The sequence below is a fragment of the Oncorhynchus keta genome, chromosome 19, assembly GCF_023373465.1.
Source record: "Oncorhynchus keta strain PuntledgeMale-10-30-2019 chromosome 19, Oket_V2, whole genome shotgun sequence".
Taxonomy (NCBI): Eukaryota; Metazoa; Chordata; class Actinopteri; order Salmoniformes; family Salmonidae; genus Oncorhynchus; species Oncorhynchus keta.
Window position 1 is genome coordinate 15,546,963 of NC_068439.1, and position 25,777 is coordinate 15,572,739.

At 45.4% G+C, this 25,777-nt stretch overlaps 1 protein-coding gene across 5 annotated transcripts in view; it reads left to right on the top strand.

Annotated features, from left to right (window-relative positions):
- LOC118397634 (adhesion G protein-coupled receptor B2-like) overlaps positions 1-25,777 on the top strand; it is a 565,880-nt gene that overhangs the window by 327,662 nt on the left and 212,441 nt on the right. For all 5 annotated transcript variants that reach the window (XM_052469740.1, XM_052469742.1, XM_052469741.1 and 2 more), the window contains 3 exons: positions 7,609-7,717; positions 11,622-11,768; positions 24,412-24,490. In XM_052469740.1, the coding sequence (XP_052325700.1) occupies positions 7,609-7,717; positions 11,622-11,768; positions 24,412-24,490 (335 nt within the window). The remainder of the gene's footprint in view (positions 1-7,608; positions 7,718-11,621; positions 11,769-24,411; positions 24,491-25,777) is intronic.

Here is a 25,777-nt window from a genome sequence, read left to right on the forward strand (position 1 = left end):
CAAAAGAAGAGAGCAAACTAGAGTTATATTTAAAACTAAACAGAGAGTACACAGTGGCAGAATACCTGACCACTGTGACTGACCCTAAACAGAGAGTACACCGTGGCAGAATACCTGACCACTGTGACTGACCCTAAACAGAGAGTACACAGCGGCAGAATACCTGACCACTGTGACTGACCCAAACTTAAGGAAAGCTTTGACTATGTACAGACTCAGTGAGCATAGCCTAGCTGTTGAGAAAGACCGCTGTAGGCAGACCTGGCTCTCAAGAGAAGACAGGCTATGTGCTCACTGCCCACAAAATGAGGTGGAAACTGAGCTGCACTTCCTGTCCTCCTGCCCAATGTATGATCATATTAGAGAGACATATTTCCCTCAGATTACACAGATCCACAAAGAATTCGAAAACAAACCCGATTTTTATAAACCCAATATCTACTCCGTGAAATACCACAGTGTGCCATCACAGCAGCAAGATTTGTGACCTGTTGCCACAAGTAAAGGTCAACCTGTGAAGAACAAACACCATTGTAAATACAACACATATTTAAGCTAATTTATTTTCCCTTTTGTTCTTTAACCATTTGCACATCGTTATAACACTGTATATACACACAGTGGGGAGAACAAGTATTTGATACACTGCCGATTTTGCAGGTTTTCCTACTTACAAAGCATGTAGAGGTCTGTAATTTTTATCATAGGTACACTTCAACTGTGAGAGACGGAATCTAAAACAAAAATCCAGAAATCACATTGTATGATTTTTAAGTAATTAATTTTCATTTTATTGCATGACATAAGTATTTGATACATCAGAAAAGCAGAACTTAATATTTGGTACAGAAAACTTTGTTTGCAATTACAGAGATCATACGTTTGCTGTAGTTCTTGTGTGTGTGTGCGCACATCCATATTTAGTTATTAAACGATGCATATGACCCCAATGCACATGCTATATCCCCCAACATACATTTTATCATAACACACATAGCCATTATCATGGCACACAACAACAGCACACATGAGATAATGCCCAGTCAGCGAGGCTGAGGGTAGCCTTGTGGTTAGAGTGTTGGGTCAGAAACCGAAAGGTTGCTAGATCAAATCCCTCATCTGACAAGGTAAAAAAAAAGGCAGTTTACCCACTGTTCCTATTTAATCCTAGTATAATGTCCCTGTCTTAGGTCAGTTAAGATCACCACTTTATTTTAAGAATGTGAAATGTCAGAATAATAGTAGAGAGAATGATTTATTGAAGCTTTTATTTATTTCATTACATTCCCAGTGGGTCAGAAGTTTACATACACTCAATTAGTATTTGGTAGCATTGCCTTTAAATTGTTTAACTTCGGTGAAACGCTTTGAATAGCCTTCCACAAGCTTCCCACCATAAGTTGGTTGAATTTTGGCCCATTCCTCCTGACAGAGCTGGTGTAACTGAGTCAGGTTTGTAGGCCTCCTTGCTCGCACATGCTTTTTCAGTTCTGCACACAAATTGTCTATATGATTGAGGTCAGGGCTTTGTGATGGTGATAGAGGAAATATGTTTGAAATGACTAATTATGTATACATTCCAATCAGAAACTGACTAGTCCAAATGCTATAATGTACTGTCCCTCTTGCTCCCTTTCACAATTGTATATAATGTAGTCAGGAAGTTTAGTAACAATGAAGGTCTGTTCTTTAAGTTCATTCAGTTGTACAAATCTCCAGGTGGTGGGAACGGGCCATCTCCAAAATGGTCGGGAATGTTGATTTATGCTGACTGGCCTTGACTTCGTGCTGATAACGCGGAGGCTTGAGAATTAGAGGGGCCCTCTGTTTGTGAAACGGAACGTTTGGAAAGCGCTGACGTCATTTTCAGTTTATAACCTGTGGTAATGTGTGTGAGCATTTAGTACTCTCTGGAATTAAACGCTCTTTACCTGACTTTTAAGACTGGTCTCGATCTACTTCATGCATAATTAATGAACTTACACCTCATTAATGAATAGAAACGAGTGTGAAATTGGTTTTGGCAATTAAAGCATAGAGTAATTTAGAATTTCTCTATCAATTGGCCACTCCAATACCTTGACTGGGTTGTCCTTAAGCCATTTTGCCACAACTGTGGAAGTATGCTTGGGGTCATTGTCCATTTAGAAGACTCATTTGCGACCAAGCTTTAACTTCCTGACTGATGTCTTGGGATGTTGCTTAAATATATCCACATAATTTTCCCACCTCATTATGCCATCTATTTTGTGAAGTGCACTCGTCCCTCCTGCTGCAAAGCACCACCACAACATGATGCTGCCACCCCAATACTTCACGGTTGGGATGGTGTTCAAATCAAATTACAAATCAAATTTATTTATAAAGCCCTTCTTAAATCAGCTGATTTCTCAAAGTGCTGTACAGAAACCCAGCCGAAAACCCCAAACAGCAGGCAATGCAGGTGTAGAAGCATGTGTTCTTCGGCTTTCAAGCCTCCCCCTTTTTCCTCCAAACATAATGATGGTCATTATGGCCAAACAGTTCTATTTTTGTTAAATCAGAACAAAAGTAAGTTTTGTGTCCCCATGTGCAGTTACAAACCATAGTCTGGCTTTTTTTATGGCGATTTTGGAGCAGTGGCTTCTTCCTTGCTGAGGGTGCTTTCAGGTTTTGTCGATATAGGACTCCTTTTACTGTGGATATAGATACTTTTGTATCCTCCAGCATCTTCACAAGGTCCTTTGCTTTTGTTCTGGGATTTATTTGCACGTTTTGCACCAAAGTACGTTCATCTCTAGGAGACAGGTTGCGTCTCCTTCCTGAGCGGTATGACGGCTGTGTAGTCCCGTGGTGTTTATACTTGCGTACTATTCTTTGTACAGATGAAAATGGTACCATCAGGCATTTGTAAATTGCTCCCAAGGATGAACCAGACTTGTGGAGGTCTGCATTTTTTTCTGAGGTCTTGGCTGATTTCTTTAGATTTTCCCATGATGTCAAGCAAAGAGGCACTGAGTTTGAAGGTCGGCCTTGAAATACATCCACAGGTACACCTCCAACTGACTCAAATTATGTCAATTAGCCTGTCAGAAGCTTCTAAAGCCATGACATAATTTTCTGGAATTTTCCAAGCTGTTAAAGGCACAGTCAACTTAATGTATGTAAACTTCCGACTTCAATTGTACATATTATCAATACACACATATCCATAACCATAACACTCAACAACAGCACACATGCGTACACATACTGAGATAGCTGCTTTTCTGAGGAACGTTTTAGTTACCACCTACCTTAGTTCAATGTGTGGACTAAGATGCTCTGGATAAGAGTGTCTGTTTAATGACCACATGTATAAATCAAATCAAATCAAATCAAATTGTATTTGTCACATACACATGTATGTTAGCAGATGTTAATGAGAGTGTAGCGAAATGCTTGTGCTTCTAGTTCCGACAATGCAGTAATAACCAACAAGTAATCTAACTAACAACTCCAAAACGACTGTCTTATACACAGTGTAAGGGGATAAAGAATATGTACATAAGGATATATGAATGAGTGATGGTACAGAGCAGCATACAGTAAATGGTATCGAGTACAGTATATACATATGAGATGAGTATGTAAATAAAGTGGCATAGTTAAAGTGGCTAGTGATACATGTATTACATAAGGATGCAGTAGATGATATAGAGTACAGTATATACGTATGCATATGAGATGAATAATGTAGGGTATGTAAACATATATAAACATCAGTAAAATGTAAAATGTAAAAATATATTAGGTAGCATTGTTTAAAGTGGCTAGTGATATATTTTACATAATTTCCCATCAATTCCCATTATTAAAGTGGCTGGAGTTGAGTCAGTGTCAGTGTGATGGCAGCAGCCACTCAATGTTAGTGGTGGCTGTTTAACAGTCTGATGGCCTTGAGGTAGAAGCTGTAATTCAGTCTCTCGGCCCCAGCTTTGATGCACCTGTACTGACCTCGCCTTCTGGATGATAACGGGGTGAACAGGCAGTGGCTCGGGTGGTTGTTGACCTTGATGATCTTTATGGCCTTCCTGTAACATCGGGTGGTGTAGGTGTCCTGGAGGGCAGGTAGTTTGCTCCCGGTGATGCATTGTGCAGACCTCACTACCCTCTGGAGAGCCTTACGGTTGTGGGGGGAGCAGTTGCCGTACCAGGCGGTGATACAGCCCGCCAGGATGCTCTCGATTGTGCATCTGTAGAAGTTTGTGAGTGCTTTTGGTGACAAGCCAAATTTCTTCAGCCTCCTGAGGTTGAAGAGGTGCTGCTGCGCCTTCTTCACGATGCTGTCTGTGTGAGTGGACCAATTCAGTTTGTCTGTGACGTGTATGCCAAGGAACTTAAATCGTACTACCCTCTCCACTACTGTTCCATCGATGTGGAAAGGGGGGTGTTCCCTCTGCTGTTTCCTGAAGTCCACAATCATCTCCTTAGTTTTGTTGACGTTGAGTGTGAGGTTATTTTCCTGACACCACACTCCGAGGGCCCTCACCTCCTCCCTGTAGGCCGTCTCGTCGTTGTTGGTAATCAAGCCTACCACTGTTGTGTCGTCCGCAAACTTGATGATTGAGTTGGAGGCGTGCGTGGCCACGCAGTCGTGGGTGAACAGGGAGTACAGGAGAGGGCTCAGAACGCACCCTTGTGGGGCCCCAGTGTTGAGGATCAGCGGGGTGGAGATGTTGTTACCTACCCTCACCACCTGGGGGCGGCCCGTCAGGAAGTCCAGTACCCAGTTGCACAGGGCGGGGTCGAGACCCAGGGTCTCGAGCTTGATGACGAGCTTGGAGGGTACTATGGTGTTGAATGCCGAGCTGTAGTCGATGAACAGCATTCTCACATAGGTATTCCTCTTGTCCAGATGGGTTAGGGCAGTGTGCAGTGTGGTTGAGATTGCATCGTCTGTGGACCTATTTGGGCGGTAAGCAAATTGGAGTGGGTCTAGGGTGTCAGGAAGGGTGGAGGTGATATGGTCCTTCACTAGTCTCTCAAAGCACTTCATGATGACGGAAGTGAGTGCTACGGGGCGGTAGTCGTTAAGCTCAGTTACCTTAGCTTTCTTGGGAACAGGAACAATGGTGGCCCTCTTGCAGCATGTGGGAACAGCAGACTGGTATAGGGATTGATTGAATATATCCGTAAACACACCGGCCAGCTGGTCTGCGCATGCTCTGAGGGCGCGGCTGGGGATGCCGTCTGGGCCTGCAGCCTTGCGAGGGTTAACACGTTTAAATGTTTTACTCACCTCGGCTGCAGTGAAGGAGAGTCCGCATGTTTTCGTTGCAGGCCGCGTCAGTGGCACTGTATTGTCCTCAAAGCGGGCAAAAAAGTGATTTAGTCTGCCTGGGAGCAAGACATCCTGGTCCGTGACTGGGCTGGTTTTCTTCTTGTCGTCCGTGATTGACTGTAGACCCTGCCACATACCTCTTGTGTCTGAGCCGTTGAATTGAGATTCTACTTTCTACTGACGCTTAGCTTGTTTGATAGCCTTGCGGAGGGAATAGCTGCACTGTTTGTATTCGGGCATGTTACCAGTCACCTTGCCCTGATTAAAAGCAGTGGTTCGCACTTTCAGTTTCACGCGGATGCTGCCATCAATCCACGGTTTCTGGTTAGGGAATGTTTTAATCGTTGCTATGGGAACGTCATCTTCAACGCACGTTCTAATGAACTCGCACACCGAATCAGCGTATTCGTCAATGTTGTTATCTGACGCAATACGAAACATATCCCAGTCCATGTGATGGAAGCAGTCTTGGAGTGTGGAATCAGCTTGGTCGGACCAGCGTTGGAAAGACCTCAGCGTGGGAGCCTCCCGTTTTAGTTTCTGTCTGTAGGCAGGGATCAACAAAATGGAGTCGTGGTCAGCTTTTCCGAAAGGAGGGCGGGGCAGGGCCTTATATGCGTCACGGAAGTTAGAGTAACAATGGTCCAAGGTTTTTCTGGCCCTGGTTGCGCAATCGATATGCTGATACAATTTAGGGAGTCTTGTTTTCAGATTAGCCTTGTTAAAATCCCCAGCTACAATGAATGCAGCCTCAGGATGTATGGATTCCAGTTTGCAAAGAGTCAAATAAAGTTCGCTCAGAGCCATCGATGTGTCTGCTTGGGGGGGAATATATACGGCTGTGATTATAATCGAAGAGAATTCTCTTGGTAGATAATGCGATCGACATTTGATTGTGAGGAACAGAAGGATTTGAGTTTCTATGATCACACCACGTCTCGTTAGCCATAAGGCATACGCCCCCGCCCCTCTTCTTACCAGAAAGATGTTTGTTTCTGTCGGCGCGATGCGTGGAGAAACCCGCTGGCTGCACCGCCTCCGATAGCGTCTCTCCAGTGAGCCATGTTTCCGTGAAGCAAAGAACGTTACAGTCTCTGATGTCCCTCTGGAATGCTACCCCTGCTCGGATTTCATCAACCTTGTTGTCAAGAGACTCGACATTGGCGAGAAGAATGCTAGGGAGTGGTGCACGGTGTGCCCGTCTCCAGAGTCTGACCAGAAGACCGCCTCGTTTCCCTCTTTTTCTGAGTCGTTTTTTTGGGTCACCGCATGGGATCCATTCCGTTGTCCTGTTTGAAAGGCAGAACACAGGATCCGCGTTGCGAAAATCCCATTCTTGGTCATACTGATGGTGAGTTGACGCTGATCTTATATTCAGTAGTTCTTCTCGACTGTATGTAATGAAACCTAAGATGACCTGGGGTACTAATGTAAGAATAACACGTAAAAAAAACAAAAAACTGCATAGTTTCCTAGGAACGCGAAGCGAGGCGGCCATCTCTGTCGGCGCCGGAAGTACTCTACTAGTAGGCTCGTGAAGAGAGAGTGAGAGAGCACAGTATTGAAATATTAATGCAGTAATTTCGATGATGATGTTTTGACAATCAAATGAGACGATATGCGGCAATCAAGCCACTGCAAAACAATCAAGTCATGATCTTCCCATACTCTACTGATACCAATACCTTAGGCTGGGTTTCCTATGGCACCCTATTTTATATGAAGTGCACTATTTTTGTCCAGTTCCAAAGAGCTCTGGTCTAAAATAGTGCACTATATAGGGAATATGGTGTAATTTGGGATTCCGCCTCAGCAGATATACAGTAAAAGGCATTATGTCCCATGTCTGCTAATTAGCTGCACTTAGCATACGGGGCTAACGAGTGCCAGCAAACCAATGACTGTTGTAATGTGTTGGTGGTAAAGAGGTTGTTGGTGATTCTTTAGCTGTGACACTTCCTTCTGGCAACATGAATTTCACAGGAACAGAAGATGCACTTAGACTGGTGTATGAAATGAGAGAGAGAACGAGAGAGAATGACAGTCGGTAATTCAATATTTGTCTATGAAAGAAAGTTGTTTTCATGATATTGTTCTCTCTGTCTTTCTCACACTCTCCCTTCTCTCCCTTCTCTCATCCTCCTCCCCCTTCTCTCTCTCTCTCTCTCTCTCTCTCTCTCTCTCTCTCTCTCTCTCTCTCTCTCTCTCTCTCTCTCTCTCTCTCTCTCTCTCTCTCTCTCTCTCTCTCTCTCTCTCTCTCTCTCTCTCTCTCTCTCTCTCTCTCTCTCTCGCTTCCCCATGCCCAGGTTTCTCCTGGTACGGCCCATCTCATGCGTATCTTGGAGGACTTCATCCATCTGATTGGAGAGGATCAGAAACCGTTCCAGAGTTTCCTGGTGGTCACCAACAACCTCAGTGAGTAGTCAGTTTAACACTCACAGGTAGGGGTGCAAAATTCCAGTAACTTTCCCCAAACTCCCAGGTTTTCAAGAAATCCTGGTTAGAGGATTCCAGTTTATCCTGCGTATTCCCTTTGGGTGTCTTATTCCCTTTGGGTGTCTTATTCCCTTTGGGTATCTTATTCCCTGTGGGAGTCTTATTCCCTGTGGGTATCTTATTCCCTGTGGGTGTTTTATTCCCTGTGGGTGTCTTATTCCCTTTGGGTGTCTTATTCCCTTTGGGTGTCTTATTCCCTGTGGGTGTCTTATTCCCAGTGGGTTTCCTATTCCCAGTGGGTATCTTGTTCCCTGTGGGTGTCGTTTTGCCTGTGGGTGTCTTATTACCTGTGGCTGTCTTATTACCTGCGGGTATCGTATTCCCTGCGGGTGTCTTATTCCGTGCGGGTGTCTTATTCCCTTTGGGTGTCTTATTCCCCGCTGGTATATTATTCCCTTTGGGTGTCTTATTCCCTGTGGGTGTCCTATTCCCTGTGGGTGTCTTATTCCCTGTGGGTATCTTATTCCCAATGGCTATCTTGTTCCCTGTGGGTGTCTTATTCCCTGTGGGTATCTTATTCCCTGTGGGTTTCTTATTCCCAGTGGATATCTTATTCCCAGTGGGTATCTTATTCCCTGTGGGTGTCTTATTCCCTTTGGGTGTCCTATTCCCTTTGGATGTCTTATTCCCTGTGGGTGTCTTATTCCCTGTGGGTATCTTATTCCCTGTGGGTGTTTTATTCCCTGTGGGTGTCTTCTTCCCTGTGGATATCTTATTCCCAGTGGGTATCTTGTTCCCTGTGGGTATCGTATTCCCTGCGGGTGTCTTATTCCGTGCGGGTGTCTTATTCCCTTTGGGTGTCTTATTCCCCGCTGGTATATTATTCCCTTTGGGTGTCTTATTCCCTGTGGGTGTCCTATTCCCTGTGGGTGTCTTATTCCCTGTGGGTATCTTATTCCCAATGGCTATCTTGTTCCCTGTGGGTGTCTTATTCCCTGTGGGTATCTTATTCCCTGTGGGTTTCTTATTCCCAGTGGATATCTTATTCCCAGTGGGTATCTTATTCCCTGTGGGTGTCTTATTCCCTTTGGGTGTCCTATTCCCTTTGGATGTCTTATTCCCTGTGGGTGTCTTATTCCCTGTGGGTATCTTATTCCCTGTGGGTGTTTTATTCCCTGTGGGTGTCTTCTTCCCTGTGGATATCTTATTCCCAGTGGGTATCTTGTTCCCTGTGGGTGTCTTATTCCCTGTGGGTATCTTATTCCCAGTGGGTATCTTATTCCCTTTGGGTGTCTTATTCCCCGCTGGTATATTATTCCCTTTGGGTGTCTTATTCCCTGTGGGTGTCCTATTCCCTGTGGGTGTCTTATTCCCTGTGGGTATCTTATTCCCAATGGCTATCTTGTTCCCTGTGGGTGTCTTATTCCCTGTGGGTATCTTATTCCCAGTGGGTATCTTATTCCCAGTGGGTATCTTATTCCCAGTGGGTATCTTGTTCCCTGTGGGTGTCTTGTTCCCCTTGGGTGTCTTGTTCCCTGTGGGTATCTTATTCCCTTTGGGTTTCTTATTCCCAGTGGGTTTCTTGTTCCCTGTGGGTGACTTATTCCGTGCGGGTGTCTTATTCCCTTTGGGTGTCTTATTCCCTGTGGGCATCTTGTTCCCTCTGGGTATCTTGTTCCCTGTGGGTTTCTTGCTCCCTGTGGGAATCTTATTCCCTGTGGGTATCTTGTTCCCTGTGGGTATCTTATTCACTGTGGGTATCTTGTTCCCTCTGGGTATCTTATTCCCTGTGGGTATCTTATTCCCTGTGGGTATCTTATTCCCAGTGGGTATCTTATTCCCTGTGGGTGTCTTATTCCCAGTGGGAATCTTTCCCCCCCCGAGTCAATATCCGCATCCTGTGGAAATCTTTTTAGTGTGATAAAGAATCCCCATAAAAATCTTTGAGTTTAAGCTAGAGATGCGTTGGGTAGGTCTCAATCCACTGCATACGCCAAAGTCGCACCTCCGCATCTGCTGTGAGAGGTCACAGAGCTAGCACAGTGTGTGTCAGACCATCCCGAAAATCAGCCTTCTCACAAAATGGTGTTCTCCGTTTTGCTCTACAACCCCTACAAGCATCTTAGGACTCGTCTGAAGTCGGTTCAGACGATCTGACAACTTCTGTAGCGTCCGAACAGTTTTGGCCACACACTAATATGACCTCTCTGGGGAAAGGAGAGATTCTCATGAACACGCCCATGATGGTTGTTTTGCGACAGGACATCCACAGCCCTCACAATACTCCTCTGAAGGTCCCCCGGTACCAGTTGAAAAAATGAATGGAAGTACTGTATATATGGAGACTGTTTAGTGCCAAAAATAAGGGGTTAACTTTCTTTAATCTCGCAGATATAGGACAGACACTTCCTAAAAATCTTCCTTTCAATTTTTTGGGGTTGGGACTGTTGTTGTTCCATGAAGTGAATGTGTTATTCAATTACATTTACATTTACATTTAAGTCATTTAGCAGACGCTCTTATCCAGAGCGACTTACAAATTGGTGCATACACCTTATGACAACCAGTGGAACAGCCACTTGCATCTAAATCTTGTTGGGGGGAGAAGGGGGTGAGAAGGATTACTTACCCTTACTTACCCTATTCAATGCGTTTGTATGAGTTAATAACAGTAAACCCAAATCAAATGTTTTACATCAAATCATTTTTTATACTTCAAGGGGTATTAAAATGTAAAATCAAATAGTAAAATGATCCTTGGTATGACCTTCTTAAAACAATATTCTTAAAACAACAAATTCCATATAGCTTAGTAGTAACCCCCCGGCTTAGACAGGGCTTACTATAGACTGTAATGGGTTATTCCCTGTGGTTATCATATTCCCTCTGGATATCTTGGGGAAATGTAACAGCATTTTTGCAGTCTTATCCTCAACACTCCCAATTGTCAGTAATCATAACTCAAATAAGTTTGCCTTTCCATTAGTCAGCACCTCTCTACCTATTTTGGGTGTTCGTCAACTCATGATTTTATTTGTCTCCATAGAGATAACGATGTGTTTTGTCTCCATAGTGATAACAATATGTTTTGTCTCCATAGTGATAACAATATGTTTTGTCTCCATAGAGATAACAATATTTTTTGTCTCCATAGTGATAACAATATGTTTTGTCTCCATAGTGATACCAATATGTTTAGTCTCCATAGAGATAATGATATGTTTGGTCTCCATGGAGATAACAATATGTTTTATCTGCATAGAGATAACGGTATGTTTGGTCTCCATAGAGATAACGATATGTTTTATCTGCATAGTGATAATGGTATGTTTGGTCTCCATAGAGATAACGATATGTTTTATCTGCATATTGATAACGGTATGTTTGGTCTCCATAGAGATAACGGTATGTTTGGTCTCCATGGAGATAACAATATGTTTTATCTGCATAGAGATAACGGTATGTTTGGTCTCCATAGAGATAACGATATGTTTTATCTGCATGGTGATAACGGTATGTTTGGTCTCCATAGAGATAACGATATGGTTTGTCTCCATAGGGATAACGGTATGTTTGGTCTCCATAGAGATAACGATATGTTTTGTCTCCATAGTGATAACGGTATGTTTGGTTTCCATGGAGATAACGGTATGTTTGGTCTCCATAGAGATAACGATATGTTTTGTCTCCATAGTGATAACGGTATGTTTGGTCTCCATGGAGATAACAATATGTTTGGTCTCCATGGAGATAACAATATGTTTTGTCTCCATAGTGATAACGGTATGTTTGGTCTCCATAGTGATAACGGTATGTTTGGTCTCCATGGAGATAACGATATGTTTTGTCTCCATAGAGATAACGATATGTTTTGTCTCCATAGTGATTACAATACAGCGAGAGCCCGTGACAGCGGTCTCCAGTGACATCAACTTCCCCATGAAGGGCAGGAGGGGAATGAAGGACTGGGCTCGTTCCGCCGAAGACAAACTCTACATCCCCAAAGAGGTCTTCACCCTAACCTCTGAAGGTAAGATGGTCTTCATCATCATCTCATCATCATGACATCCTCTTCATCATCATCATAATCACATGCCTCATAGTGAAATATGGCTTCATACATCCTTTAAAGACTTCCCCTGACCTCACCACACTGATGTCAAGATGTCCTCACAAGGTGAATCATTCAGGTGATCATAACTTTAACCTCTGAACAGAGAAAGCACGATGTGTAACAGGTTGACCCAGACCCATCACCTTATAGAATACTAGTTTCTGATTGGCTTGAAGGGCATTCTAGGGCATGCATTATTTCCCTATAGTGCACAGTATATTTGCACGGTAGAATTCAATGGCTATAGTTCATTTGTTACATGTTGTAGGTTTGAGCTGCTTTTGAAAGCGAAGGTCTAGTATACTGGCTATCTAGTATCTAATAAACCTGCTTGTTTCTTCAGTGGATGTTGAACACATTTCTACCAGCAAATGTGTTAAATTATAGCTATTGTATAAAAGGGATGATCAACGCGGGGCTCTATGTGTTTTCTGTAAAATAATGCAACTCTGTGGAAGGTCAGTTCCACTCTGCTAGCGCGTCATGGAACACACCTTCCATGCCATTCATTATTTTCCATAGAACGCATAGATAGCCCCTTGTTGATTATCCCTTACGTTTATCATGGAACCATTGTCTCACGTCCTACTTTGAACGCCACTTCAAATTGTTCTGCACTTCTTACAGTCAAACTGTATTCCCCATTAGAAATCCCTTCGAAATTCAAAGTATTAAGGATGAACGTCTTTTTTTGACAAATTAATTCCACCTGGTTAAAGGGTTTATTCCACTTGGATAAAGGGTTAATTCCACTTGGTTAAAGGGTTAATTCCATCTGGTTAAAGGGTTTATTCCACTTGGATAAAGGGTTAATTCCACTTGGTTAAAGGGTTTATTCCACTTGGTTAAAGGGTTAATTCCACTTGGTTAAAGGGTTTATTCCACTTGGATAAAGGATTAATTCCACTTGGTTAAATGGTTTATTCCACTTGGTTAAAGGGTTAATTCCACATGGTTACAGGGTTAATTCCACTTGGTTAAAGAGTTAATTCCACATGGTTACAGGGTCAATTCCACTTGGTTAAAGGGTTAATTCCACATGGTTACAGGGTTAATTCCACTTGGTTACAGGGTTAATTCCACATGGTTACAGGGTTAAAACAGAAACAACTCAAAGGTTAACAGTTTAGCCATTCATTCCGTGTGGTTAAGGTTAGGGCTATGGTTTGGGGAAGGCTTAAAATGAAATAATTTATAAAGACTCGCTATTACCATCAAGTAGCCTTGCTAGAGCTCTGAGCAGTGCATTGTGAACTGTGGTGGCTCAGTGCTCTGAGCAGTGCATTGTGAACTGTGGTGGCGCAGTGCTCTGAGCAGTGCATTGTGAACTGTGGTGGCTCAGTGCTCTGAGCAATGCATTGTGAACTGTGGTGGCGCAGTGCTCTGAGCAGTGCATTGTGAACTGTGGTGGCTCAGTGCTCTGAGCAATGCATTGTGAACTGTGGTGGCGCAGTGCTCTGAGCAATGCATTGTGAACTGTGGTGGCGCAGTGCTCTGAGCAGTGCATTGTGGACTGTGGTAGGCAGGCAGGCAGGCAGGCAGGCAGGCAGGCAGGCAGGCAGGCAGGCAGGCAGGCAGATAGATAGATAGATAGATAGATAGATAGATAGATAGATAGATAGATAGATAGATAGATAGATAGATAGATAGATAGATAGATAGATAGATAGATAGATAGATATGATAATCCTTGAGATGCTTCTACAACTTAATTGTTCATGATTTGGAAAGGCACACACCTGTCTAAATGAGGTCACACAGTTGACAGTGCATGTCAGAGCAAAAACTAAGCAATGAGGTCAAAGGAATTGTCCGTAGAGGTCCGAGACAGGATTGTGTAGAGGCACAGATCCGTGGAAGGGTCCAAAAACATCTGCAGCATTGAAGACTCTTCCTAGAGCTGGCCGCCAAGCCAAACTGAGCCATCGGGGGAGAAGGGCCTTGGTCGGGAACGTGACCAAAGAGCTGATGCTCACTCTGACAGAGCTCAGAGTTCCTCTGTGGAGATGGGAGAAGCTTCCAGAAGGACAACCATCTCTGCAGCATGAGATTCAACTCTTTGGCCTGAATGCCAAGCGTCACATCTGGAGGAAACCTGGCACCATCCCTACGGTGAAGCATGGTGGTGGCAGCATCGTCCTGTGGGGATGTTTTTCAGATGTCAAGCTTGTAGCATCATAGACGACTCGGTGCTGTAATTGTTGCCAAAGGCGCTTCAACTAAGTACTGAGTAAAGGGTCTAAAAACGTGTTCAAATTCTATATTTCAGTTTCAAAGATTTTATAAATTAGCAAATATTTCTAAAAAGCAAAGAGTTTACTTTGTCCTTCGGGGCTATTGTGTGTAGATTGATGAGAGGAAAAAAACTATTTAATTAATACATTTTAGAAAAAGGCTGTAATGTAACCAAATGTGGAAAAAGAGGTCTGAATACTTTCTGAAAGCACTGTAGATAGACAGATAGATAGAGATAGATAGACAGACAGAGATAGAGAGACATACAGAGACATAGAGAAAGAGTTTAGTATGTCTCTGTTGCTGATCCTGACCTCTATAATAACACAGGCCCTACAGGAAAGTACACTGTGTGCCCCCTGTCATCCCCATGAAAGGTTAGCCTGGTGTCAGACGGTGGCTGGCGTCTCTGTCTGGCTCTGAGGACACAGCTATTCTCTCTCACTCTCTGGCTCTCTCCTACTCTCCTACTCTCACCCTCTCTCTCTATCTGCCTCTCTTTCTCGCTCTCTCATTCCTCCCCTCTCTCTCTGCCGCAACCTCTCTCTCTCTCTCCCTCATCCCTTGTCTCTCCCTCATCCCCTCTCTCACACCCTCATTGGCTCTATCTCTACCTCATCCCATCTCTCTCTATCCCTCATCCCTTTTCTCTTACCCTCATCCTCTCTCTCTCTGCCACACCCTCTCTCTCTCATCCCCTCTCTATCTCCCTCATCCCCTCTCTATCTCCCTCATCCCCTCTATATCTCCCTCATCCCCTCACTTTCTCCTTCATCCCCTCTCTCTCTCCCTCATCCCCTCTCTCTCTACCTCATCCCTCACTCTCTTACTAATCCCCTCTCTCTTTCCCTCATCCCCCCTCTCTCTACCTCATCCCTCACTCTCTCACTCACCCCCCCTCTCTCTCCTTCATCCCCACTCTCTCTCTCCCTCATCCCCTATATCTCCCTCATTCCCACTCTCTCCCTCATCCCCTCTCTCTCTCCCTCATCCCTCACTTTTTCTCCTTCATCCCCTTCCTCTCTCTCCTTCATCCCCCTCTCTCTCTCTCTCTCTCTCCCGTATCCCCTCTCTCTCCCTCATCCCCCCTCTCTCTCCCTCATCCCTCACTCTCTCCTTCATCCCCCCTCTCTCTCCCTCATCCCCTCTCTCTCCCTCATCCAATTCTCTCTCTCCCTCACCCCATCTCTCTCCCTTATCCACTCTCTCTCCCTCATCCCCTGTCTCTCCCTCATTCTCTCTCTTTCTCCCTTATCCCCTCTCTCTCCCTCATCCCTCCTCTCTCTCCCTCATCTCTCTCCCTCATCCCCTCTCTCTCTGCCGCACCCACTCTCTCCCTCATCCCCTCTCTCTCTCCCTCATCCCCTCTCTCTCTCTCTCACTCTCTCTCACTATCTCTCTCTATCTCTCTCTCACTCTCTGGCTCTCTCTCACTCTCTCACTCTCTGGCTCTCTCCTACTCTCCTACTCTCAACCTCTCTCTCTCTATCTGCCTCTCTTCTCGCTCTCTCCTTCCTCCCCTTTCTCTCTGCCGCACCCTCTCTCCCTCATCCCTTGTCTCTCCCTCATACCCTCTCTCACACCCTCATTGGCTCTCTCTCTACCTCATCCCCTCTCTCTCTCTATCCCTCATCCCTTTTCTCTTACCCTCATCCTCTCTCTATCTGCCACACCCTCTCTCTCTCATCCCCTCTCTATCTCCCTCATCCCCTCACTTTCTCCCTCATCCGCTCTCTCTCTCCCTCATCCCCTCTCTCTCTCCCTCATCCCTCACTCATCCCCTCTCTCTCTCCTTCATCCCCTCTCTCTCTCTCCCTCATCCCTCACTCTCTAACTAATCCCCTCTCTCTCTCCTTCATCCCCACTCTCTCTCTCCCTCATCCCCTGTATCTCCCTCATTCCCTCTCTCTCTCCCTCATCCCCTCACTCTCTCCCTCATCCCTCACTCTCTCACTCATTCCCCTCTCTCTCGCCTTCATCCTCTCTCTCTCTCTCTCTCTCTCTCTCTCTCTCTCTCTCTCTCTCTCTCTCTCTCTCTCTCTCTCTCTCTCCCTCCATCCCTCTCTCTCTCCCTCATCCCCTCTCTCTCTCCCTCATCCCTCACTCTCTCACTCATCCCCCCTCTATCCTTCATCCCCACTCTCTCTCCCTCATCCCCTATATCTCCCTCGTTCCCTCTCTCTCTCCCTTATCCACACTCTCTCCCTCATCCCCTCTCTCTGCCCCATCCCCCCTCTCTCTCGCTCATCTCTCACTCTCTCCTTCATCCCCTCTCTCTCTCTCCCTCATCCCCTCTCTCTCCCTCATCCATTCTCTCTCACCCTCACCCTCTCTCTCCCTCATCCCTTGTCTCTCCCTCATCCCCTCTCTCACACCCTAATTGGCTCTATCTCTACCTCATCCCATCTCTCTCTATCCCTCATCCCTTTTCTCTTACCCTCATCCTCTCTCTCTCTGCCACACCCTCTCTCTCTCATCCCCTCTCTATCTCCCTCATCCCCTCACTCTCTCCCTCATCCCTCACTCTCTCACTCATCCCCCTCTGTCTCGCCTTCATCCCCTCTCTCTCCCTCATCCCCTCTCTCTCTGCCGCACACACTCTATCCCTCATCCCCCTCTCTCTCCTTCATCCCCTCTCTCTCTCTCTCTCCCTCATCCCTCACTCTCTTACTAATCCCCTCTCTCTCTCCTTCATCCCCACTCTCTCTCTCCCTCATCCCCTGTATCTCCTTCATTCCCTCTCTCTCTCCCTCATCCCCTCACTCTCTCCCTCATCCCTCACTCTCTCACTCATCCCCCTCTCTCTCACCTTCATCCCCTCTCTCTCTCTCTCTCTCTCTCTCTCTCTCTCTCTCTCTCTCTCTCTCTCTCCTCCATCCATTTACATTTACATTTAAGTCATTTAGCAGACGCTCTTATCCAGAGCGACTTACAAATTGGTGCAAACACCTATGACACCCAGTGGAACAGCCACTTGCATCTAAATCTTGTTGGGGGAGAAGGGGGGTGAGAAGGATTACTTACCCTTACTTACCCTATCCTAGGTATTCCTTGAAGAGGTGGGGTTTCAGGTGTCTCCGGAAGGTGGTGATTGACTCCGCTGTCCTGGTGTCGTGAGGGAGTTTGTTCCACCATTGGGGGGCCAGAGCAGCGAACAGTTTTGACTGGGCTGAGCGGGAACTGTACTTCCTCAGTGGTAGGGAGGCGAGCAGGCCAGAGGTGGATGAACGCAGTGCCTTTGTTTGGGTGTAGGGCCTGATCAGAGCCTGGAGGTACTGAGGTGCCGTTCCCCTCACAGCTCCGTAGGCGAGCACCATGGTCTTGTAGCGGATGCGAGCTTCAACTGGAAGCCAGTGGAGAGAGCGGAGGAGCGGGGTGACGTGAGAGAACTTGGGAAGGTTGAACACCAGACGGGCTGCGGCGTTCTGGATGAGTTGTAGGGGTTTAATGGCACAGGCAGGGAGCCCAGCCAACAGCGAGTTGCAGTAATCAAGACGGGAGATGACAAGTGCCTGGATTAGGACCTGCGCCGCTTCCTGTGTGAGGCAGGGTCGTACTCTGCGGATGTTGTAGAGCATGAACCTACAGGAACGGGACACCGCCTTGATGTTAGTTGAGAACGTCAGGGTGTTGTCCAGGATCACGCCAAGGTTCTTAGCGCTCTGGGAGGAGGACACAATGGAGTTGTCAACCGTGATGGCGAGATCATGGAACGGGCAGTCCTTCCCCGGGAGGAAGAGGAGCTCCGTCTTGCTGAGGTTCAGCTTGAGGTGGTGATCCGTCATCCACACTGATATGTCTGCCAGACATGCAGAGGTGCGATTCGCCACCTGGTCATCAGAAGGGGGAAAGGAGAAGATTAATTGTGTGTCGTCTGCATAGCAATGATAGGAGAGACCATGTGAGGTTATGACAGAGCCAAGTGACTTGGTGTATAGCGAGAATAAGAGAGGGCCTAGAACAGAGCCCTGGGGGACACCAGTGGTGAGAGCGCGTGGTGAGGAGACAGATTCTCGCCACGCCACCTGGTAGGAGCGACCTGTCAGGTAGGACGCAATCCAAGCGTGGGCCGCGCCGGAGATGCCCAACTCGGAGAGGGTGGAGAGGAGGATCTGATGGTTCACAGTATCGAAGGCAGCCGATAGGTCTAGAAGGATGAGAGCAGAGGAGAGAGAGTTAGCTTTAGCAGTGCGGAGCGCCTCCGTGATACAGAGAAGAGCAGTCTCAGTTGAATGACTAGTCTTGAAACCTGACTGATTTGGATCAAGAAGGTCATTCTGAGAGAGATAGCGGAGCTGGCCAAGGACGGCACGCTCAAGAGTTTTGGAGAGAAAAGAGAGAAGGGATACTGGTCTGTAGTTGTTGACATCGGAGGGATCGAGTGTAGGTTTTTTCAGAAGGGGTGCAACTCTCGCTCTCTTGAAGACGGGAGGGACGTAGCCAGCGGTCAGGGATGAGTTGATGAGCGAGGTGAGGTAAGGGAGAAGGTCTCCGGAAATGGTCTGGAGAAGAGAGGAGGGGATAGGGTCAAGCGGGCAGGTTGTTGGGCGGCCGGCCGTCACAAGACGCGAGATTTCATCTGGAGAGAGAGGGGAGAAAGAGGTCAGAGCATAGGGTAGGGCAGTGTGAGCAGAACCAGCGGTGTCGTTTGACTTAGCAAACGAGGATCGCCTCTCTCTCTCTCCCTCATCCCCTCTCTCTCTCCCTCATCCCTCACTCTCTCACTCATCCCCCTATCCTTCATCCCCACTCTCTCTCCCTCATCCCCTATATCTCCCTCATTCCCTCTCTCTCCCTTATCCCCTCTCTCTCCCTCATCCCCTCTCTCTGTGCCGCACACACTCTCTCCCTCATCCCCCCTCTCTCTCCGTCATCCCCTCTCTCTCTCCCTCATCCCTTCTCTTTCCGTCATCCCTTCTCTCTCTCCTTCATCCCCTCTCTCTCCCTCATCCCCTGTCTCTCCCTCATTCCCTCTCTTTCTCCCTTATCCCCCCTCTCTCTCCCTCATCTCTCTCCCTCATCCCTTCTCTTTCCGTCATCCCTTCTCTCTCTCCTTCATCCCCTCTCTCTCCCTCATCCCCTGTCTCTCCCTCATTCCCTCTCTTTCTCCCTTATCCCCCCTCTCTCTCCCTCATCTGTCTCCCTCATCCCCTCTCTCTCTCTCCCTCATCTCTCTCGCTCATCCCCTCTCTCTCTGCCGCACCCTCTCTCTCTCTCCCTCATCCCCTCTCTCACCATCATCCATTCTCTCTCTCCCTCACCCTCTCTCTCTCCCTTATCCACTCTCTCTCCCTCATCCTGTCTCTCCCTCATTCCCTCTCTTTCTCCCTCATCCCCTCTCTCTCTGCCGCACCCACTCTCTCCCTCATCCCCCTTCTCTCTCCCTCATCCCTTCTCTCTCCCTCATCCCTTCTCTCTCTCCTTCATCCCCTCTCTCTCTCCCTCATCCCATGTCTCTCCCTCATTCCCTCTCTTTTTCCCTTATCCCCTTATCCCCTCTCTCCCTCATCCCCCCTCTCTCTCCCTCATCCCCTCTCTCTCTCTCCCTCATCTCTCTCCCTCATCCCCTCTCTCCCTCATCCCCCCTCTCCCTGACAGAGCCTTTCTCTCCCTCTGTGTCTCCCTCCATAGTCACAGTCATGACTAAAGAATTGTAGCGGTTGGAGGTCAGTGGCTCCATTGACTGGCAGTGCAGAGAGCTCATTGTGACCAGTGATCTGATGTTTATCAAAGTGTTTGGTTCGTTTAACCTGTTACCAAAGCCATTCTCCCACAGACAGTCCCACTGATAGGCTCAATAGGATTGCGAATTGCACACATGCGCACACACACGCGCATTAGTTTATACGCACACACAGCACAGAACACACAACACACATCACACACACACACTGGCCAATGATAGGCTCATGACTCGCTCCACAGCCCAATGCCTGGCTTGTTCACTGATCCATGAGATGACACTGACCCAGAGGTATAGACTGGTTAGGACACTCCGAGATGGCATATACACAGATACTGTAGATCCTTGCACTAGTTCTATGGCACACAGACACACACATTCACATTCAACCTCATAAGACACAATGATCCAATGACAGCCCAGAAGGTCAGGGCTTAATAAAGAAATGGATACATGATATGGTCTATTCATTTATACACAGTACTAAAACACAACCTATTACACCGTTGACCCTTAACGTACATCTGCAATGGATATCAATGGCATTTTGCCAATGTCTTAGATATAACTGGCTTTCATGGATGCGTTTAGAGCTGCATCTCAATCTGTATACGCTCTAGTTTGATAGGCCAGTCTCAAGATCACGTTTAGTCATTTTGTATTTCAGTTGGCAGCTAACGGTTAGCTAACACTCATTTAAACGGTAGCTAACGGTTAGCCAACACTCATTTATACGCTAGTTAATAGTTAGCAAAGACTCATTTACACGCTAGCTAACGGTTAACAAACACACATTTTAATGCTAGTTAATAGTTAGCAAAGACTCATTTACACGCTAGCTAATGGTTAGCCAACACTAATTTAAACACTTTAAAAATAATGGGGTGACCAAATTATATTAGAGGAAAATGTATTGATTAAAGTTTGTGTGACTGAATGGACTTCTGGTCTCAATCAGTATGTCTGTAATGAGTTTGTGGTCTGGTCAAGTGTAGGAGTGTCACCCCTCGCTCTCACCCAGACACTTTCATCCACAATATCACGGGGCATCTCATTTGCATGTTCATGCACACTGCCTTCAATTAGGATCCATCACAGTGACTGCTCTTCGTCGTTGACTTTGATCATCTCTCTCTCTCTCTCTCTCTCTCTATCACTCTATCTCTCCTGCTCTCGCTCTCTCGCTCTCTTGCTCTCTTGCTCTCTCTCTCTATCACTCTCCCTCTCTTGCTCTCTCTCTCTCTGTGAGATTTTGGATGACTCATCCCGTGTGCCTGAGTATTTTCCCTCCTTTATTTTCCTTTCTACTCCCTCCCTCACTCCTCCATCCTTGCTTCCCTGACTCCTTTCCCCCTTCCTCAATCCCTACCTACCTTCCTTCCCTTCAGACAGGGTGACATTTAAAGAGAAACACGACCTCTCTCTGGGAGAGATCAACTCTCTGCAACACTGCTCGAGGGAGAGAGGGATGGAGGGAGAGAAATAGAAGGGGGAAGCAGAGGAAGCACAGAGTAGAAAGAGAGGGTTTGGCTTGTTGAGTAGAAAGAGAGTGTTTGGCCTGTTGAGTAGAAAGAGAGTCTTTGGCCTGTTGAGTAGAAAGAGAGTCTTTGGCCTGTCGAGTAGAAAGAGAGTCTTTGGCCTGTTGAGTAGAAAGAGAGTCTTTGGCCTGTTGAGTAGAAAGAGACTCTTTGGCCTGTCGAGTAGAAAGAGAGTCTTTGGCCTGTTGAGTAGAAAGAGTCTTTGGACTGTTGAGTAGAAAGAGACTCTTTGGCCTGTCGAGTAGAAAGAGAGTCTTTGGCCTGTTGAGTAGAAAGAGTCTTTGGACTGTTGAGTAGAAAGAGAGTCTTTGGCCTGTTGAGTAGAAAGAGAGTCTTTGGCCTGTTGAGTAGAAAGAGACTCTTTGGCCTGTCGAGTAGAAAGAGAGTCTTTGGCCTGTTGAGTAGAAAGAGTCTTTGGCCTGTTGAGTAGAAAGAGTCTTTGGACTGTTGAGTAGAAAGAGAGTCTTTGGCCTGTTGAGTAGAAAGAGAGTCTTTGGCCTGTTGAGTAGAAAGAGAGTCTTTTGCCTGTTGAGTAGAAAGAGAGTCTTTGGCCTGTTGAGTAGAAAGAGAGTCTTTGGCCTGTTGAGTAGAAAGAGAGTCTTTTGCCTGTTGAGTAGAAAGAGAGTCTTTGGCCTGTTGAGTAGAAAGAGAGTCTTTTGCCTGTTGAGTAGAAAGAGAGTCTTTGGCCTGTTGAGTAGAAAGAGAGTCTTTTGCCTGTTGAGTAGAAAGAGAGTCTTTGGCCTGTTGAGTAGAAAGAGAGTCTTTGGCCTGTTGAGTAGAAAGAGTCTTTGGACTGTTGAGTAGAAAGAGAGTCTTTGGCCTGTTGAGTAGAAAGAGAGTCTTTGGCCTGTTGAGTAGAAAGAGAGTCTTTGGCCTGTTGAGTAGAAAGAGTCTTTGGACTGTTGAGTAGAAAGAGAGTCTTTGGCCTGTTGAGTAGAAAGAGAGTCTTTGGCCTGTTGAGTAGAAAGAGTCTTTGGACTGTTGAGTAGAAAGAGAGTCTTTGGCCTGTTGAGTAGAAAGAGAGTCTTTGGCCTGTTGAGTAGAAAGAGAGTCTTTGGCCTGTTGAAAGGGATGAAGGGGTGAAATGCTTGCTTTGGTAATGTAAACATGTTTCCCATTCTAATAAAGCCCCTTCAATTGAACTGAATTGAATTGAATAGCGAGGGAACAAAGAATTTGGAGAAAAAAAGTTTTGACAAGGAAAAGCAAGGAGGCAGTTGGAAATGGAAAGAGAGGGTTGAGGAGGAAGGAAGTCTAGACGGATGAGGGGAGAATGACATGTGGTCTCAGTACAAGAGCCTATTTATCTTTCCCCTTTCACTTCTAAATGTCAATCTCTATCTTTTGGTTTTCAATTCCTCTCAGCTGGTTGGTGAACCTTTAACTTCATATCAAATTGTAATGGTCGCGTACACATATTTAGCAGATGCAGTCATAGGTGTAGCGAAATACTTATGTTCCTAACTTCAACAGTGTAGTAATACCTGACAATACAAAACAATGCACACAAAGCCCAACATTTAAAGAAAGGAACTAAGAAATTAGCAATGTCAGAGTCCGGAATATACATATCAACTCAGGAAAAAAAGATAATTTGTAAAAATCCAGATAACTTCACAGATCTTCATTGTAAAGGGTTTCAACACTGTTTCCCATGCTTGTATAGAATGGTTATATAGAATGGTGTGTAGTATAGACAGTAGTTATATATGGTGGTGTGTATAGACAGTAGTTATATATGATGGTGTGTATAGACAGTAGTTATATATATGGTGGTGTGTATAGACAGTGGTTATATATGATGGTGTGTATAGACAGTGGTTATATATGGTGGTGTGTATAGACAGTAGTTATATATGGTGGTGTGTATAGACAGTAGTTATATATGGTGGTGTGTATAGACAGTAGTTATATATGGTGGTGTGTATAGACAGTGGTTATATGTGGTGGTGTGTATAGACAGTAGTTATATATGGTGGTGTGTATAGACAGTGGTTATATTTGGTGGTGTGTATCGACAGTAGTTATATATGATGGTGTGTATAGACAGTAGTAAAATTATACTTCATTAAAGGTATTTGGTTTTAAGTATACTTAAGTATCAAAAGTAAAACTATAAACCATTTCAAATTATTTATATTAATCAAACAAGATGGTACAATTTTGTATTTAAAGGATTTCCCGGGGGAAACTCCAACACTCACACATAATTTACAAACAAAGCATTTGTGTTTAGTCCAGCAGACCAGAGCAGTAGGGATGACCAGGGAGGTTCTCTGTTTAGTGAGTCCAGAAGACCAGAGGCAGTAGGGATAACCAGGGAGGTTCTCTGTTTAGTGAGTCCAGAAGACCAGAGGCAGTAGGGATGACCAGGGATGTTCTCTGTTTAGTGAGTCCAGAAGACCAGAGGCAGTAGGGATGATCAGGGATGTTCTCTGTTTAGTGAGTCCAGCAGACCAGAGGCAGTAGGGATGACCAGTGATGTTCTCTGTTTAGTGAGTCCATCAGACCAGAGGCAGTAGGGATGACCAGGGATGTTCTCTGTTTAGTGAGTCCAGCAGACCAGAGGCAGTAGGGATGACCAGGGATGTTATCTGTTTAGTGAGTCCAGCAGACCAGAGGCATTAGGGATGACCAGTGATGTTCTCTGTTTAGTGAGTCCATCAGACCAGAGGCAGTAGGGATGACCAGGGATGTTCTCTGTTTAGTGAGTCCAGCAGACCAGAGGCAGTAGGGATGACATTTACATTTACATTTAAGTCATTTAGCAGACGCTCTTATCCAGATGACCAGGGATGTTCTCTGTTTAGTGAGTCCAGCAGACCAGAGGCATTAGGGATGACCAGGGAGGTTCTCTTGATAAGGGTGTGAATTAGAACATATTCCTGTTCTCCTAAGCATTCAAAACGTAATGAATACTTGTTGGTGTCAGGATAAAAGTATGGAGTAAAAAGTACATTATTTTCTTCAGGAATGTAGTGAAGTAAAAGTAAAAGTTGAGTGATCTGTGATCTGCTGTTTGGACTGTAGCCTTTGGGCCTGCGTGGGATAAGTACCACTCAATTTAATTTATATTAATAACTATTATGTTTGTGTCTTTCAGAAACAGAAACGGAGACCTCGTATTTTGTCATCGGAGCCATCCTTTATCGAACCTTAGGAGTCATCCTTCCTGCCCCCAAGTAAGTATGTTTCCTATTCCATTAAAAAGTGTTTGCAATTAATTTAGCTTATCTCTCTCTCATCCATCATTCTTCATCTCTGAAGCCTTAAACCTTGCCATCGCAGATTATCCCTCTACCACTCGCACTTCCTGGAATTCCCTACTCCTGCTGATCCAATTATATGGGAACTACCGGAGAGTTGGGAAGAGTTTATCATTCGGGAGGGCTTAACTATCCCGGTCAGACTGATCCTTCCTAACGCTATGGTGACAAACAGATGGTAGTATTTTGGTGTCAGGCCATGTCATGGTTATTAGGATTATATATGGAATTATACACTTTCATCACTAAAGATGTGTGACAGCCATCAACCCTGAGAGACTGGAGATCCATTGCTTTTTTATGTCTACCTTCCCTCTCTATTGGTAATCTTCTCCCTAGATGTTATTCTGTCAGCTATTCCTCTCTTCATTCCTTGCTCCCATTCCTCATTTTATTAATTACATTCTTAAATGTTTTATTTAACCTTTATTTAAGAAGGCAAGTCAGTTAAGAATAAATTCTTATTTTCAATGACGGCCTACACCGGGCCAAACCCGGACGATGCTGGGCAAATTTGACACCACGGGACTCCCGGTTGTGATACGTTTGTTTCTTAATGGTCCTAATACTCAATTCTGGTGATATTACTCAGGTCTGGTGATATTACTCAGATCTGGTGATATTACTCAGGTCTGGTAATATTACTCAGGTCTGGTGAAATTACTCAGATCTGGTGATATTACTCAGGTCTGGTGATATTACTCAGGTCTGGTGATATTACTCAGATCTGGTGATATTACTCAGATCTGGTGATATTACTCAGATCTGGTGATATTACTCAGATCTGGTGATATTACTCAGATCTGGTGATATTACTCAGGTCTGGTGATATTACTCAGGTCTGGTGATATTACTCAAGTCTGGTGATATTACTCAGGTCTGGTGATATTACTCAGATCTGGTGATATTACTCAGGTCTGGTGATATTACTCAGATCTGGTGATATTACTCAGGTCTGGTGATATTACTCAGGTCTGGTGATATTACTCAGGTCTGGTGATATTACTCAGATCTGGTGATATTACTCAGATCTGGTGATATTACTCAGGTCTGGTGATATTACTCAGGTCTGGTGATATTACTTTTGACCAGGTGTAACGGCGTTCATCTGTAGAAAGAGAGTCGGACCAAAATGCGGCGTGGTGGTTACTCATGTTCTTTAATGCAAAATAGAATGATACATGAAATAACTAAATATGCAAA